The sequence below is a fragment of the Caenorhabditis remanei genome, chromosome II (assembly GCF_010183535.1).
Source record: "Caenorhabditis remanei strain PX506 chromosome II, whole genome shotgun sequence".
NCBI classification, from domain to species: domain Eukaryota; kingdom Metazoa; phylum Nematoda; class Chromadorea; order Rhabditida; family Rhabditidae; genus Caenorhabditis; species Caenorhabditis remanei.
In genome coordinates, this window is record NC_071329.1 from 8720485 (window position 1) to 8733630 (window position 13146).

A 13146-nucleotide genomic window follows, 5' to 3' on the forward strand; every position below is an offset into this window, starting at 1 on the left:
ATTCTATCGATAATTCTCGTTCTGGGTTTACCAGGTTAGTTTCAAAGTATTTTAATTTAAGAAACTGAAAAACAAAACCTATGTGCGAATTGTACATGAATCATTGTAGCACTTAATCATTTTGTTTTTGTTTTTCGCTTTTCCAGTGTACTGTAGGAGTTGTTTTCCTTTTTTCTTTTTCCAATTTCATTCGATTTAGTGGTCTGTCTGTCTATTCGGCGCATAATCAATTCATAAAAACTGTGATTTCTGTACTGATCCATAACTTAGAAGCTGTGGAAAATGAATATTCAACGTATGTTTTTTTTATGTAACACGTATTCGTAGTTCTCATACTTGTCAAATCACGGGCCGGCCCGCGGGCCGGCCCGGGCCGGGCCGGGCCCTCGGAAAATTTCAGGGCCCGCAGCAAGCTTTTTTTTCAATATTTTGACGGGCCGGCCCGGGCCGGGCCGGGCCAGGCCGGGCCGGGCCGGAAGATTTTTTTAGCGGGCCCGGCCCGGCCCGTGACAAGTATGGTAGTTCTGGATCTAATTTGGAGCCATTCCGAACTTTCAGACAGTCTTTCAGTCAGTTCAAGTTTCAGTTAACAAAAAGCTGGTCACTTGTTGTTTTCAACCTATCTTTATTGTCGCAACAAAAAAGTTCCGACATTTTTTCCATCTCGGTGTTTGCGGACTCAAGCCAAAATTTGATCATTTTGGCTTGAGTCCGCAAACACCGACGAGGAAAAAATGTCGGAACTTTTTTATTTCGATAATATCTGTTGTCTAAAAATACGTAGAATATGATATTCATCAAAAACCAAATTCTACGTTTGTCTATTTCATCGAAATAGGCTGCCACTTATGTTTGTTGCAACATTACTCATTCTCTTCTTCTTCTTTTCGCTTTCCTTCTCTCCTCAGCTGCCTCCATCTTCTGTTTCTCCACGCGGCGACCCTTTCCGAACATTTTCAAAAAGATTGGAAACGCAGAGAAACGAGAAAAAAGCATCGTCGCTCCAATGCCAAATCAGCTGTTGTTTTTCGAGTTGTTTTGCGGAAAAGAGGCAGCGGTGACGAGAGATGGAGACAGAGCTCTGAAGCTCATTCATTTTTTCAGTCGTTCCTTTGATTCAGTCGTCTTTCAGAGACATAGTTAGCCAACTTTATGTCAACAGCTCCAACGTTTTCCTTCCGAATATACTCTATTTTACAGTCGATGCTCGAACTATGCGATTTCCGATCACCTTCCTGCTGCTTCTGATGTGTATGTTCGTCGCGACAGCCAACAAACTCGAAGATGTTGAGGTGAGAAATAATCAAATTGAAAAAAGAGAAATAGAGTGCGGAGTAAAGCGGGAAGAATAAGCATGGAGGGCGAGAGAGGGTGTACTCTTTCATCCACCCACCGGATTAGTTATGAGATAAGGGAAGAGACGTCTGTTCTAAAAGAAAAAAGGAAATCACGTCATATGCGTAATGTCTGAAAGGAATTCGTTATGGATGCGTCTATGCGTATTTCCCTTTTTGCTTGTCTATTAGTAGAATAAAAGTTTTTGATGCGCAATAAAACCAGCGAATCATTTTCTTCTTTGTTTAGGTTTCAGTAATCATTCATATCTACATATATATATAGAGCTAACAGTAAATAGTTCAAGTCATCAAAAAAGTGCAAAGTGAATGATCGAAAGAATTGCTTCAGATTCAGCGGACTCTAAATAATCTTTGGTTACTTCAAACTTTGAAAAAATGTTTGCCGGATTTTCTCATCAAAAGTTTCCACCCAAACGCATTCCTTTCCTTTTCGTTTCTATTTTTAATTAGAAAAGATACGAATGATTCATTGGACTACTGGCTCCCCTTCTGGCTCCCTTCCTTGTTTTCGCCAAAGAAAATTTTTCTTTTTTCTTTTCTCATGACGGCGTCCGCGACAGCGACAACGAAAATAACAATTAGAGTTCGATTCTTTGGGGCGAAAGACAGCAGAAGGGGAGCAAGATCACAAATATTCAATTATGTTTTTGGTTGAGTTGTTAAGCAAAAAACAAAACATGCTTCTCATTAAAAGTTAGCTAATGAGAATACGAAACTAATTTGATAACATAGTATATGGGAAATAGAATCACAAAAGAAAAACAAAGAAAGAGTAAGGAAAAAGCAGCCAGGACGGGGAAAGAAACTGATCAATATTGAGAATAAAAAGCCAGGCAGCCATGCACTTTGTGCTCTCCGCATAGAGGCTCGCCTCGTCACATCACGCATACTCAAAATCCCCAATTTATAGAGAATGCAGCAAGTTCTTCGTCATCGCAATCTTTTCAAAATGGAAATCTCGTCTGTTTCGAGAGATCAGTTCGCTGCATACATGGCAACTTTCTGTATGACAGTATCTGACTGGTATCCACCTGATTATCTCGCCTCCTACATATCATGGGAAAAAATTGAATTCTTGAATAGTGTTAAAAATGTGTAAGTTATTATTATTTTCTGTTGGATGGTTCACAAACTCAAAATTTTCAGCTTGGAAGAATCCGACGCGAGTGATACCGTTGCAAATTACTTTCATCATCTCGGACACAACGTTGTTAGTAACTGCTCGATTAAAAATGAAAAACTAGTTCGCGACTCACACCATGAAATATCACAAGACACATTATTCGACAACTATATGTACGATATGATGACAAGAAACGAATGGAACTCTATCGCTACCTAAAAACTAGAAATTCACCCCATAGTGCCCTTTCACCGATTAAATCGGTCCAATTCATTGTGACACTTTTCCCCATACCTGTAGACATTATTCGTGTATTTTTCCTATGCTGTGCACTACCCAATTTGAAACCCAACTCCCCCTGATACCATTTTCCCTTGTCACTTACGCGGTCCTTTTTCTTTTTGATTCTTCAATACCTCTGTGTATATCATTTTATCAATGTCTAACAATTAAACCTCATTTATTCTCGAAAAAAACGTTTGTTTAAGACTTGAACAAATCAAAAGAGTAAATTTCTCCGGCTGCGTTAGAGGTCGAATTGTCCAGAGAGCCTCCGTCGGTTCCAACAGACGAGAAGATTGCACGGATGACAATAGCATAAGAGATGATGAGGAACATCAAGCCAGTTGGAAGAAGGTCGATGACGTGGCAACGAAGTGCAAAAAGAGCAGAAGTGAATGGAATCTAAATTGAATTAATATTTGAGAAACTTCAAAAACAAGCTCACCATTTCCCGAGCAGAATGCAAGTTGGAATGAAACGAAATGCCGGACCTTCTCGAAGTCGACGTGCACTCCACCTCTGCCTAGCAACATCCAAGCAACGCAACGACATAAAATTTATTCGTTCTTTTACTAAAGGGACATCTAAAAAGAAGAAAAACGAGACATTCAATCGTAAAATACATTGAAAACAAAAAGTAAAAAAGTTAGGGTGAAGAGAACAGAAGAGCACGCTTCTACAAAACTACGAAGTCCCGATTCTTATTGACTGATTTGCTTGGCTCCTTGTTCAGCCAACACTTGCTTATGGAATTCAGCCATTCTGCGTTCGAGTTCAGGTCGGAAGTGACGAATAAGACCCTGAAAGAAATACAATAGTTTTTCGTGTGAAATCAAAGTCAGGAATACTTTTACAGAACGATAGAGACTCAACAAGGAATACTTTACGATAAAATTTCTTATAAAAGGACAGTAAAACTATCAAGGCATTACATTCTATTTTTGAAGACCATTTCTTTCTCATTGCTTTTGCAAAAAATACATTTTCAAAAAGGTCTTGCTTTCCGGGCAAATTAATTTTTACCGAAGAATGTAGTGGCAGAGATGGAATATTTCGATATTTTTTGATTGAAATGAACCAAGCATTATAAGACTTTTTGATCAGACAATTTTTTAATTCAAAATTAAAAAAAAATTACTAACCTGGACAGGCCAGGCAGCGGCATCTCCAAGAGCGCAAATTGTGTGTCCTTCAATTTGTTTACTGAGTTCCCACATCATATCAATTTCAGATGGCTTAGCTTTTCCATCTACGAAACGCCACATCATCTTATTGAGCCAGTTACATCCTTCACGACATGGAGTACATTGTCCGCAAGACTCGTGTTTGTAGAAAAGAGAAAGCCGGGCAATACATTTAACGATATCAGTTTGCTTGTTCATAACAATGACAGCTGCTGTTCCAAGACCAGATTGGGCAGCAACGAGAGCATCGAAGTCCATTAGAACGGTGTCGCAGACATTCCTGAAAGAGACAATATGTTGTTTTAAGGACCTTGAATTAAGGTTTAAAAGTGTATAAACATACTTTGGCATGAGTGGAACAGATGATCCTCCTGGAATAATAGCAAGAAGGTTATCCCATCCCCCGATGACTCCACCACAATGACGTTCGATCAGGTCTTTCAATGGAACCGACATCTCTTCCTCGACAGTACATGGATTGTTGACTTGACCAGAGATACAGAAAAGCTGAAACAAGTAAAAAATTTTAGATACCACGATTCGTTTGCTTTCACTGTTTCTCCATTTCATAAGACTTTTGCAACATGACTAATCTTAAAACAAATACCATTACTGCATTATCTGACCGATTCAATTCAATTTATTAGTTAGATACAAAGAATTTTTTTTTAAACAGTAAAGTTTCATATTTTCTAATTTCTTGTCCATTATATGGTATGATTTTTTTTTTAAATATAACCAACCTTGGTTCCACGATTTCTCTCGCGTCCGAAAGAAGCGAACCAGTCTCCTCCACGACGGCAGATTGTTGGAGCAACAGCGACAGTTTCAACATTGGTAACAGTTGTAGGGCATCCGAACAATCCGATATCAGCTGGGAATGGAGGCTTCAGACGTGGCTTTCCTTGTTTTCCTTCGAGAGACTCAATGAGTGCAGTCTCTTCTCCGCAAATATAAGCTCCAGCTCCACGATGAACGAACACATCGAAGTTGTAACCAGTTCCGAGGCAGTCTTTTCCAAGGTAACCAGCCTTGTAAGCCTCATTAATGGCTTCTTGGAGAATACAGGCTTCATTGTAGAACTCTCCACGAATATAAATATAAGCGGCACGAGCTCCCATCGCAACTCCTCCGATCAAACATCCTTCGATCAGCTGAAATTTGAAAATATATTGGAATGAATACATCGGTTAACTGTTACTTTATGTGGATCGTGACGCATAATTTCACGATCTTTGCAAGTTCCTGGTTCTCCTTCGTCGGCATTTACAACGAGATACTTTGGACGACCATCGAACGGCTTATTCATGAATCCCCATTTCATTCCGGAAGGAAAACCGGCTCCTCCTCTTCCACGAAGTCCAGAAGTTTTGAGTTCTCCGAGAATCCAATCGGATCCTTTGAGAATAATCTCCTTAGTTTTATGCCAGTCCCCCTGTAAAATTTATATAAAGAAATTCCAGTTAAAACAATCGCATAAGAGTTGTAATAAAGAATTACTTACACGAGCCATAGCTCCTTTCAACCGATAATCATGACGACCATACAAGTTGGTGAAAATACGATCACTATCCTTTAAGTTTCCGAATGAAGTTTTTTCTTGTTTCACTTGAGCGTTCGAATTTTGAGCAGATGTCACAACTCCTCGAACGGCTACTTTTGACGCTGAAATGCTTTAATTAGGCATGGATGAGAATATAGAGATCATACCTTTCTGTCCAATTAGCCTAGCCCCGAGAGAGACTGCTGCCGAAGCCATCTCTGAAAACAAAAGACTTAAAAATGAAACTGAGCTACTCAAAAAAACCGAACTCCATCCACCTTAAATACTCGAAAAGAGATTAATTAAAGTGTACAGTAAACATTTTCCTTTTTCATGTCAAAAGTGTGTTTTTCACAGTAAAGAATAAACTAATTGAAAATCGAGAAAATCAACACAAAATATTGTTCAGCCGGCCGTAATTTCGGAGCGTCGTTGTTGAATTTAAAGGCGCATAGACTTTTCTTCGTCGCGTCTCGAAACGACTTGGGCACACAGCGAATGAATGCGACCGTAGGGCGAGACGACACAACCACTGAATTTTAATGCTGGCCTACGGTTTTTCACGATTTTTTATGCCAATTTCGGACTAATTTTTGAAAAATATTGATGGAAAAAATTCTCCAAACGGTTCTGACTGGTTCTATCACAAATTTATCGCCAAAAATTAAACTGGCATTTTTTTCTTAAGATGGTTGTATTTTTTGTTAATTTGCTTTTTATTTTTATCGTATAAGTTTTTTCCTATCACTTTTCTCATTAATTGTTTTATTTTCAGGTAAAATGGTCAACGTGCCAAAAGCCAGAAGAACTTTCTGTGACGGCAAGTGCCGCAAGCACACCAACCACAAGGTTACCCAATACAAGAAGGGAAAGGAGTCCAAGTTCGCCCAAGGTAAAAAATTTCATTAAATACCAATTAACTTTAATTATTATCAGGACGTCGTCGTTACGACAGAAAACAATCTGGATTCGGAGGACAAACCAAGCCAATCTTCAGAAAGAAGGCCAAGACCACCAAGAAAATCGTCTTGAGAATGGAGTGCACTGATTGCAAGCACAAGAAGCAACTCCCAATCAAGAGGTTAGTAGTTATATTAATGAATAAGTTTTCTAAAGCCGTCCTTGATTAGTTCAGAATAAGATTTGCACAATTTAAATATAATTTATTGAGATAAATGATTTCTTTAATATTCAAAGAAATCAATTTCGCAAAACATCCTCATCGAAGAAGTACTAAAAACAATTTTTTCAGATGCAAGCACTTCGAGCTCGGAGGACAGAAGAAGTCCCGCGGACAAGTCATCCAGTTCTAAGCTGTTAATTTCGTTGTTGTATTCCAAGAATAAATTGTTTTTGGTTTATGTTTTGTCATTTAAAAAATAATTTGTAAAGTTCAGTTCGGTTATTTGTGTGAATTTCATTGTTCCACAAAATAGTTTTATTCAGCATCAGATGTCAATAAGTGGAGTGAAAATCATAAATGACTCAGGACAAGGTAGTATATTAGTTGACGTTCTTTTGATCATTAGTAATTCTAGAATTGTTCGCTTTGAGAGAATCGGGATCCATTGTCAACTTTGGTCGCGATAAAAAAGTATGTCACATCACGTTCGATCCTCATGCTGCCCGCGTATCGCGAGTTCATGCAAGTATTGAATGGACTAATGAGGTATTTCGAGTCCGATAATTTCATAAAGAGAATCCGAGCGTTTCAGGATTTGTTCTTGATCGATAAAAGCAAGGAAGGTACATTAGTTAATGGAAAACGTGTAAAACAGTCGAAAGAGAAACTTGTTCCTGGAACTTACCATCTTGAAATTGGTGGAATTCCCATGAGTGTCGAAGTCGAAGAAGAAGTCAGTTCTGATACAATAAGATAAACTCGAGTGAACTATTTAATAAATATTTAGGAATTGGAAGAAACTGTTCTGGAGTCGGATACAAGTGAAATTACTGAACCGGTCGACATCCAACCAACTATCACGATCGCCCCTGGAAATATCAAAAAATCTACTTCAGTTTCCAGAGAGTCGGACGACGAGTGAGTTGTTACTAACACTAAAATATCTCTAATCTAACAATCTATGCTTCCAGTTTTGATGACGTTTCTTCAATCACTACTTTCAATGTTTCAAAATACAAGCATTCCCGTGAGTTAATTGTCCACATCCACCCGTTATTTGTTTTTCTATTCAGTTAAGCGAAAATCAGATGCAACTTTGTTCGACGATTCTCAGCCACGTGGTAAGAGAGGACCAGTTGCTCCGAAGCCGATCAATTTTGACGATGAGATGGAAAACCATGGAAAGAAAGGCACGAGAGCGCGTAAAGCTGATGAAAGCGTTGTTTTTGAGGACGAAACTCCTGCGAAAAAGAGCAAAACAGTTGAAAATAAACCTGCTCCCTTTTCTTCACAACAACTCATGAAAAAGTAGGTGTTGGTCAGATATGAGCTTTTTCACGATTTTGACAGCTATTTCAGACCCAAGGTGGAGTGCGACGAAGAAATGGAATCAATTGTAGATAAAGTGGCAGCTATTCCTTCTGTCAGCCAGGAGTCGAATATAGAACAATTAGAAGATTTGAATCACAGCGAAATGCATTTTGATCGAGGACCAGCAGCGCCAAACGAGACTATCAAATACGCGAACTTGATTTTCCATCAACCTGATCATAGCAGAAATGTAACAATCAGAAACGATCCTAGTGTACCAAACTTCAAGCGATTCATTCCAAAAGGCATGAGGGGAGATGGACGTACTTCAGCCGCTTCCATGTACAGCAACAACACCTCATACAATACCACCATTCAGATGGTTGATGCTCGGAAATTACATTAAATTTTCGATTCAAAATCTTGTTTAATAACCGCTTCAAAACAATCTCACTTCAAACATAACCTGTAACAATATAATTTTACGGTGTGAATAAAATCTATACTCTTTCTCAAGTTTTCTTACAAATTGTTTCTTTCCTCCATCTCTTTGTGCACTTAATCTTTCTATTCTCTCAAAAGAGCAGGCAATTACAGTCGACATTGCATCGACGGCAACCAACAACTAATACTGCCGGACACCAGCTATATATCAAAAAGTGGCTCTGAAAAGAGCCTCGCTTTGCTCTCTTTTTGTGCTTTCATTCTCATTCTAATCAAACCCTCATCTGCCAAATGAATGGAATTGTGTTGCTCCTCTTCTTTGAAATGCCTCATTTCCGAATTTGACACGCTTTTTCTCCATCTTAATGACCGGATTTTCGCGATTTTTTCCTTTGATTTCATTTCATCAAATTTTAGTTCATAGAAATATTTATTCAGCTGATGAGAGAAATCCGAATGTTTATTAGAAAATAATTCTTGAGATGAGAAAAATTGTTTGCATGTGAATACGTGGCACTTCAAATTCGATTGCTCCTTGAGAAAAACGAGAAGAAAGTTCCAGATGAATGAGAAACTATTCATTCTCTTTGTTCACTAGTTTAGTATTATTTTTTAAATGTAAACACGCAACCATAACCCAAACAGCTGGTTAAAAACTGTTCACATAAAACTTCCAGTTCACTGAAAAATTAAAAACTTGAATTATCTCAGAAAATCATTGAAGCATCACGGAAGAAGTTACACTAAAACTTTCGGTTTCCTCGTTCTTATGAAGTGAAAACCGTCATCCGATTCCGTTGAACGATAAGAAAATTAGTCATTTTGTCTGCCAAAACAACTTTTCAACCTTCTTTTTCTTCTTTTGCCAATTTGTAACCAGATCCTTCGTTTCATTTGTACTTCCATTTTCTCCCTGAATGAATTATTAAAACCATCTTTCCTTTTTCTCAGGTGTTATTTCTCATTCCACTTGATATTTCCGGTGGTTTCTTCTGACGTGGAATACACCAACTTCTCTTTGAAACTACAAATACTCAATGTTACTAATGATATAAATAACCCACTCAATTGGTATTCCCATCTGAGAATTCTCCCCCTCTGTCCCCTATTTTTCTTGTTTTTGTTACTCTCTTTTCAGCACTTCTTTTTATTTCAACTCGTTTTCTTCTTCTCCTTCTTTCAACTCTTCCAACTGCCCTCTGTCTTTTCTTCGAAAAAGAAAACTAACTCGATTTGGGCGTTCAAAGCTTTTCGCTTTCTCCGCCTGCCCCCGGACCCTTTCTATCCTTTTTTGTTTTGGCTCATCAATTTTGTCTTTTCTCTTTTTCCCCCGGAAAAACCAGTACATGTCGACTCGTTTAGAATCAGAGACCACTTATCCACAAGGTTCTTTTTTCGTTTGTTCTGTTCCTTTGATCCAGAATCCATATGGTTTTAATTATTACTTGATGGGAGGTCTGTTAGAAGATTCTATACTTTTAAATTATATACTTATGTGTTATGTTCTCAAACATTCTGCAAAACGGATGTGATAGACCCCCCTCGTTCCGGTTGAAGATAGTAAAACAGTCCCAATTACATGACCATAAAACATCTTTTCGTGAAAAACTTTAAAAAAGGATGGGAGTGGATAATATTGTAAAATCCTACTAAAGAATTTGTATGTGATCAAACTTCAAGTTTTGGACAGTTTAAAGCAGGTAATTTTTCTCCAGAAGTCTTTTTTACTCAAAACCTGTGAAATCTGTTTTTAACTTACTAAAGAGACAGTTTCAAGATCCGCAATAAGCTCTAACAACTTTTTTCTAATCAATTTCAATTTCAAACCCAGAAATGCCTTGAGCCCTGTAAAATCGTAGAGAATGACACGGAGAATTATACTGTAATCTTTAAAACTCCATTGACCAAACTTCACTACTCCAAACTTTCTTATCTGCCCGTTCTCCCAGTTTTACATCTGAGAAAATACAAAGTTCATTGTTTTTTATCACTCGACCCTTTTCAAAAGTTTCCACATCCCCGCTCTTCCAACTGTCCCCAACACCTGTCACCATTTTCAGTTTCCTTCTCAAAAGTTTCATTTTCATTCCTCTCGTTTTCCAACAAAAAAGAGAAAAGGTTTCATTTTCCTTTTACGATCATCATTCTGCCATAATGTCCATATTTCTTTCGAAGGTGTTATATAGTTTGTCATTCCTCCCCAAAACAGCATAATCCACAACAATGTGACGATGATCGGTGTCTCTTCTTTTCCTATTTTCCATGTTTGTTTAATCCTCTCTTCTCCGTTTTGTATAATGGAATTAGCACATTTCTCTCCTGTCCGGATGCCTTTTTTCTCCCGGTTTTCATCATTTTTTACTAGTCTCCTGATATCTTTTCCCAGTTTTTATTAATTCCAAGTCTTCTTCAGAGAATCCCAACGAACGGCAGAATGTTTCTGTTGATGCTCACAATGAAATGACGACGTCAAATGTAGAATTGATCCCAGTAAGTGTCCAGATTATGCAAATGTACTCATTTTATGAGTAGTCAAAATATAAGATGTTGGGTAGAAGGAATGAAATTCCCTCGGGATACGAGAAAGTTGAGCACCCACTTTTTTAAACAGAGTTTCGTCGGATTCCGAAAGAAAAGGAAACGGCAACACACCGTTGATGGATGATGGTTTTTTTGACTGCGGGGGAAGGGAGTGGATACTTGAAAAAAGAATCTGACGTGGGGTAAGAAGACGGTCAAATGGGGGACAGGGTCGAAATACTGTTGTGGAAACATGAGAAAAGCAAAAAGTAGAGATTATCTTGATTACAACTTGTCAGCAGAGCTGTGCGGAAGTAACATTTTCAAAAAGGGAAGAAGGAAGAAGGAAGAAGGAATAACATTTTCAAAAAGGAAGAAGGAAGAAGGAAGAAGGAAGTGAAAAAAGCCCGGAAGAAGGAAGAAGGAAGTTGGGTCCGAACCCGGAAGTCGGAAGTTAATTTTGAAAATGACAAATTTGAGGAAAAAATTTTCAAGCCATCCCTGAAAACCAATTTTGGCGTTGTTTTGCATACAAAATTCCATTAAAAATCACCAAAACTTCGCTGAAATTCCGTCGAAAATTACAAAATTTTTGTGAACTTTTAACACGGAAGTCGGAAGTGGCGAACAATTTCAACGGAAGAAGGAAGAAGGAAGAAGGAATAAAATTTCAAAAAAGAAGAAGGAAAAAGGAAGAAGGAAGTGAAAAAATGCCCGGAAGAAGGAAGAAGGAAGAAGGAAGAAGGAATTCCGCACAGCTCTGATTGTCAGCTTCTACAGTAAGGCATTATCGTTGTCGTTTTAAGACTTCTCAAACTTTACTTCAGTATTCTCCTTTTAAAGTCTCAAGTTTTTTTGACTCATTTAAAATTTTCGAGTTAATTGAAGTTGAGATCCTGAAAGTATCGTTCAACGCTTTTTACAATCGAAACCTGCCGTCAAAGGTGCATTGAAAGGATACATTTATTGTAAAAAATTTCTCGTTCGCTCTTCTAAAAATGAATTGTATATTGTTTTAGAACTTAAGTTGTGTCTAACTTTTTGGAAACTGTACCAGCGATGAACTTTGAATTCGATTTCACCACGTTTCACTCCGAAGCTTCTGAATTAAGAAGGTTTTTTCTTCTTCGTATTCGAAATTTCCCCCACTCTTGGAACCTCTCTCCCATCTAGAAAACCAAAAGTGCACTTCTTTTTGACGCTCTCTGAATCGTCGAGATTTCATTTGAATAATCGTCCCAGTGGCCATCTCATCCCTTCCCTTTCAACTAACTCCTTCTACGTTCCCATTCCCATTTCCGTTCTATTTCCGTCCTTCTTTTCGAAATATGATTCTCGCCTGGAGGTGAAAGGCATCTTCTGATGTTGAAAGTGCTTCTTCAATTGGTGTGATGCAAAACGAAATGATTCAATTATTGCGCAGGCGTCCCGTCTTCATTCTCTCGCACTTGTCCGTTCTGATTATGAGGAAAAGAAGAAGAAGAAGATGCTCACCGCATACCAATTAAAACGCGACGAAAAGAAGGAACGGGCGGTCCCCGCTTTCTCGCAAAAACTAATTATCTCGCTGAATAGAAGAATGAATGAAGCGGGAGAATGGGGAGCCAAAGTTAAGTTCAGAAATGGTATTCAATTCATGTCAAACACAGAGAAAAGACGTCTTCACATATGCATTGCTTTGACGTCTTCTCGAAAAATGGAGGAGAAAAAGAAGAAGACTTCGTTCCGAAACATGCAAATAGTAATACAGAATAGTTGGGAGAAGAAGAGAGAAAAGTTGGAGAAAAATAGAGAAGATATGCATTTCAAGAGTACTTGGATCATGATTGGAAAACTTCAGAGTCTCAGCTTTGGAAAATGAAAAAGAAGAAGTAGTGAGGGCAAGTTTATGGTGGGATTCGAAATTCGGAAAACTTACGAGTGAGATCCAAATTGAAGTTTTGGAAAATATCGAAACATTCTAGTACAGTCAAAAGACAGGGGAGAGACGCTAGAGATCAAAAGCATCGAACAGCTGGAGAAGTTATCAGCAGACGACCTTCAACATTTTCTAGAGAGTGTATGAGGTTACTTTCAAGAAGTATTTGAATGTTCCCCGCGCTTTTTAGGCAGGCTACTGTGTGAATATTAGCAGTTTTCTTTGTTTTTTCTTGGTAGTTCATCGGTTTAAAACTCTGGTAGAATAGTATGTTATGTCGTGTTACTATATATCTGAAATTTTTAGCTTAGGTGAGACTAGGCGTGAACATGGTCTTCTG

At 38.2% G+C, this 13146-nt stretch overlaps 5 protein-coding genes across 5 annotated transcripts; 4 read left to right on the forward strand and 1 right to left on the reverse strand.

The window, feature by feature from the left end:
* Positions 1 to 1214: 1214 nt before the first annotated feature.
* Positions 1215 to 2700, forward strand: GCK72_005416 (uncharacterized protein; the record flags this gene model as incomplete). The annotated part of the gene is made up of 3 exons (XM_003117303.2): positions 1215 to 1292; positions 2269 to 2453; positions 2505 to 2700. 3 exons carry the CDS (start codon positions 1215 to 1217, stop codon positions 2698 to 2700), a joined length of 459 nt encoding a protein of 152 aa, XP_003117351.2.
* Positions 2701 to 3464: 764 nt separating this feature from the next.
* On the reverse strand, positions 3465 to 5706 carry GCK72_005417 (uncharacterized protein; the record flags this gene model as incomplete). Its single annotated transcript, XM_003117315.2, has 7 exons — positions 3465 to 3563; positions 3906 to 4227; positions 4291 to 4454; positions 4691 to 5101; positions 5149 to 5382; positions 5452 to 5612; positions 5658 to 5706. The coding sequence occupies 7 exons, from the start codon at positions 5704 to 5706 to the stop codon at positions 3465 to 3467; spliced, it is 1440 nt and encodes a 479-aa protein (XP_003117363.1).
* A 564-nt stretch (positions 5707 to 6270) lies between these two features.
* Positions 6271 to 6803, forward strand: GCK72_005418 (uncharacterized protein; the record flags this gene model as incomplete). The annotated part of the gene is made up of 3 exons (XM_003117157.1): positions 6271 to 6382; positions 6427 to 6571; positions 6743 to 6803. The coding sequence occupies 3 exons, from the start codon at positions 6271 to 6273 to the stop codon at positions 6801 to 6803; spliced, it is 318 nt and encodes a 105-aa protein (XP_003117205.1).
* A 139-nt stretch (positions 6804 to 6942) lies between these two features.
* Positions 6943 to 8330, forward strand: GCK72_005419 (uncharacterized protein; the record flags this gene model as incomplete). The annotated part of the gene is made up of 7 exons (XM_003117262.2): positions 6943 to 6985; positions 7029 to 7159; positions 7206 to 7346; positions 7401 to 7531; positions 7585 to 7640; positions 7687 to 7921; positions 7973 to 8330. 7 exons carry the CDS (start codon positions 6943 to 6945, stop codon positions 8328 to 8330), a joined length of 1095 nt encoding a protein of 364 aa, XP_003117310.2.
* A 1384-nt stretch (positions 8331 to 9714) lies between these two features.
* On the forward strand, positions 9715 to 12749 carry GCK72_005420 (uncharacterized protein; the record flags this gene model as incomplete). Its single annotated transcript, XM_053725174.1, has 3 exons — positions 9715 to 9754; positions 10782 to 10858; positions 12312 to 12749. 3 exons carry the CDS (start codon positions 9715 to 9717, stop codon positions 12747 to 12749), a joined length of 555 nt encoding a protein of 184 aa, XP_053589368.1.
* Positions 12750 to 13146: the final 397 nt, after the last annotated feature.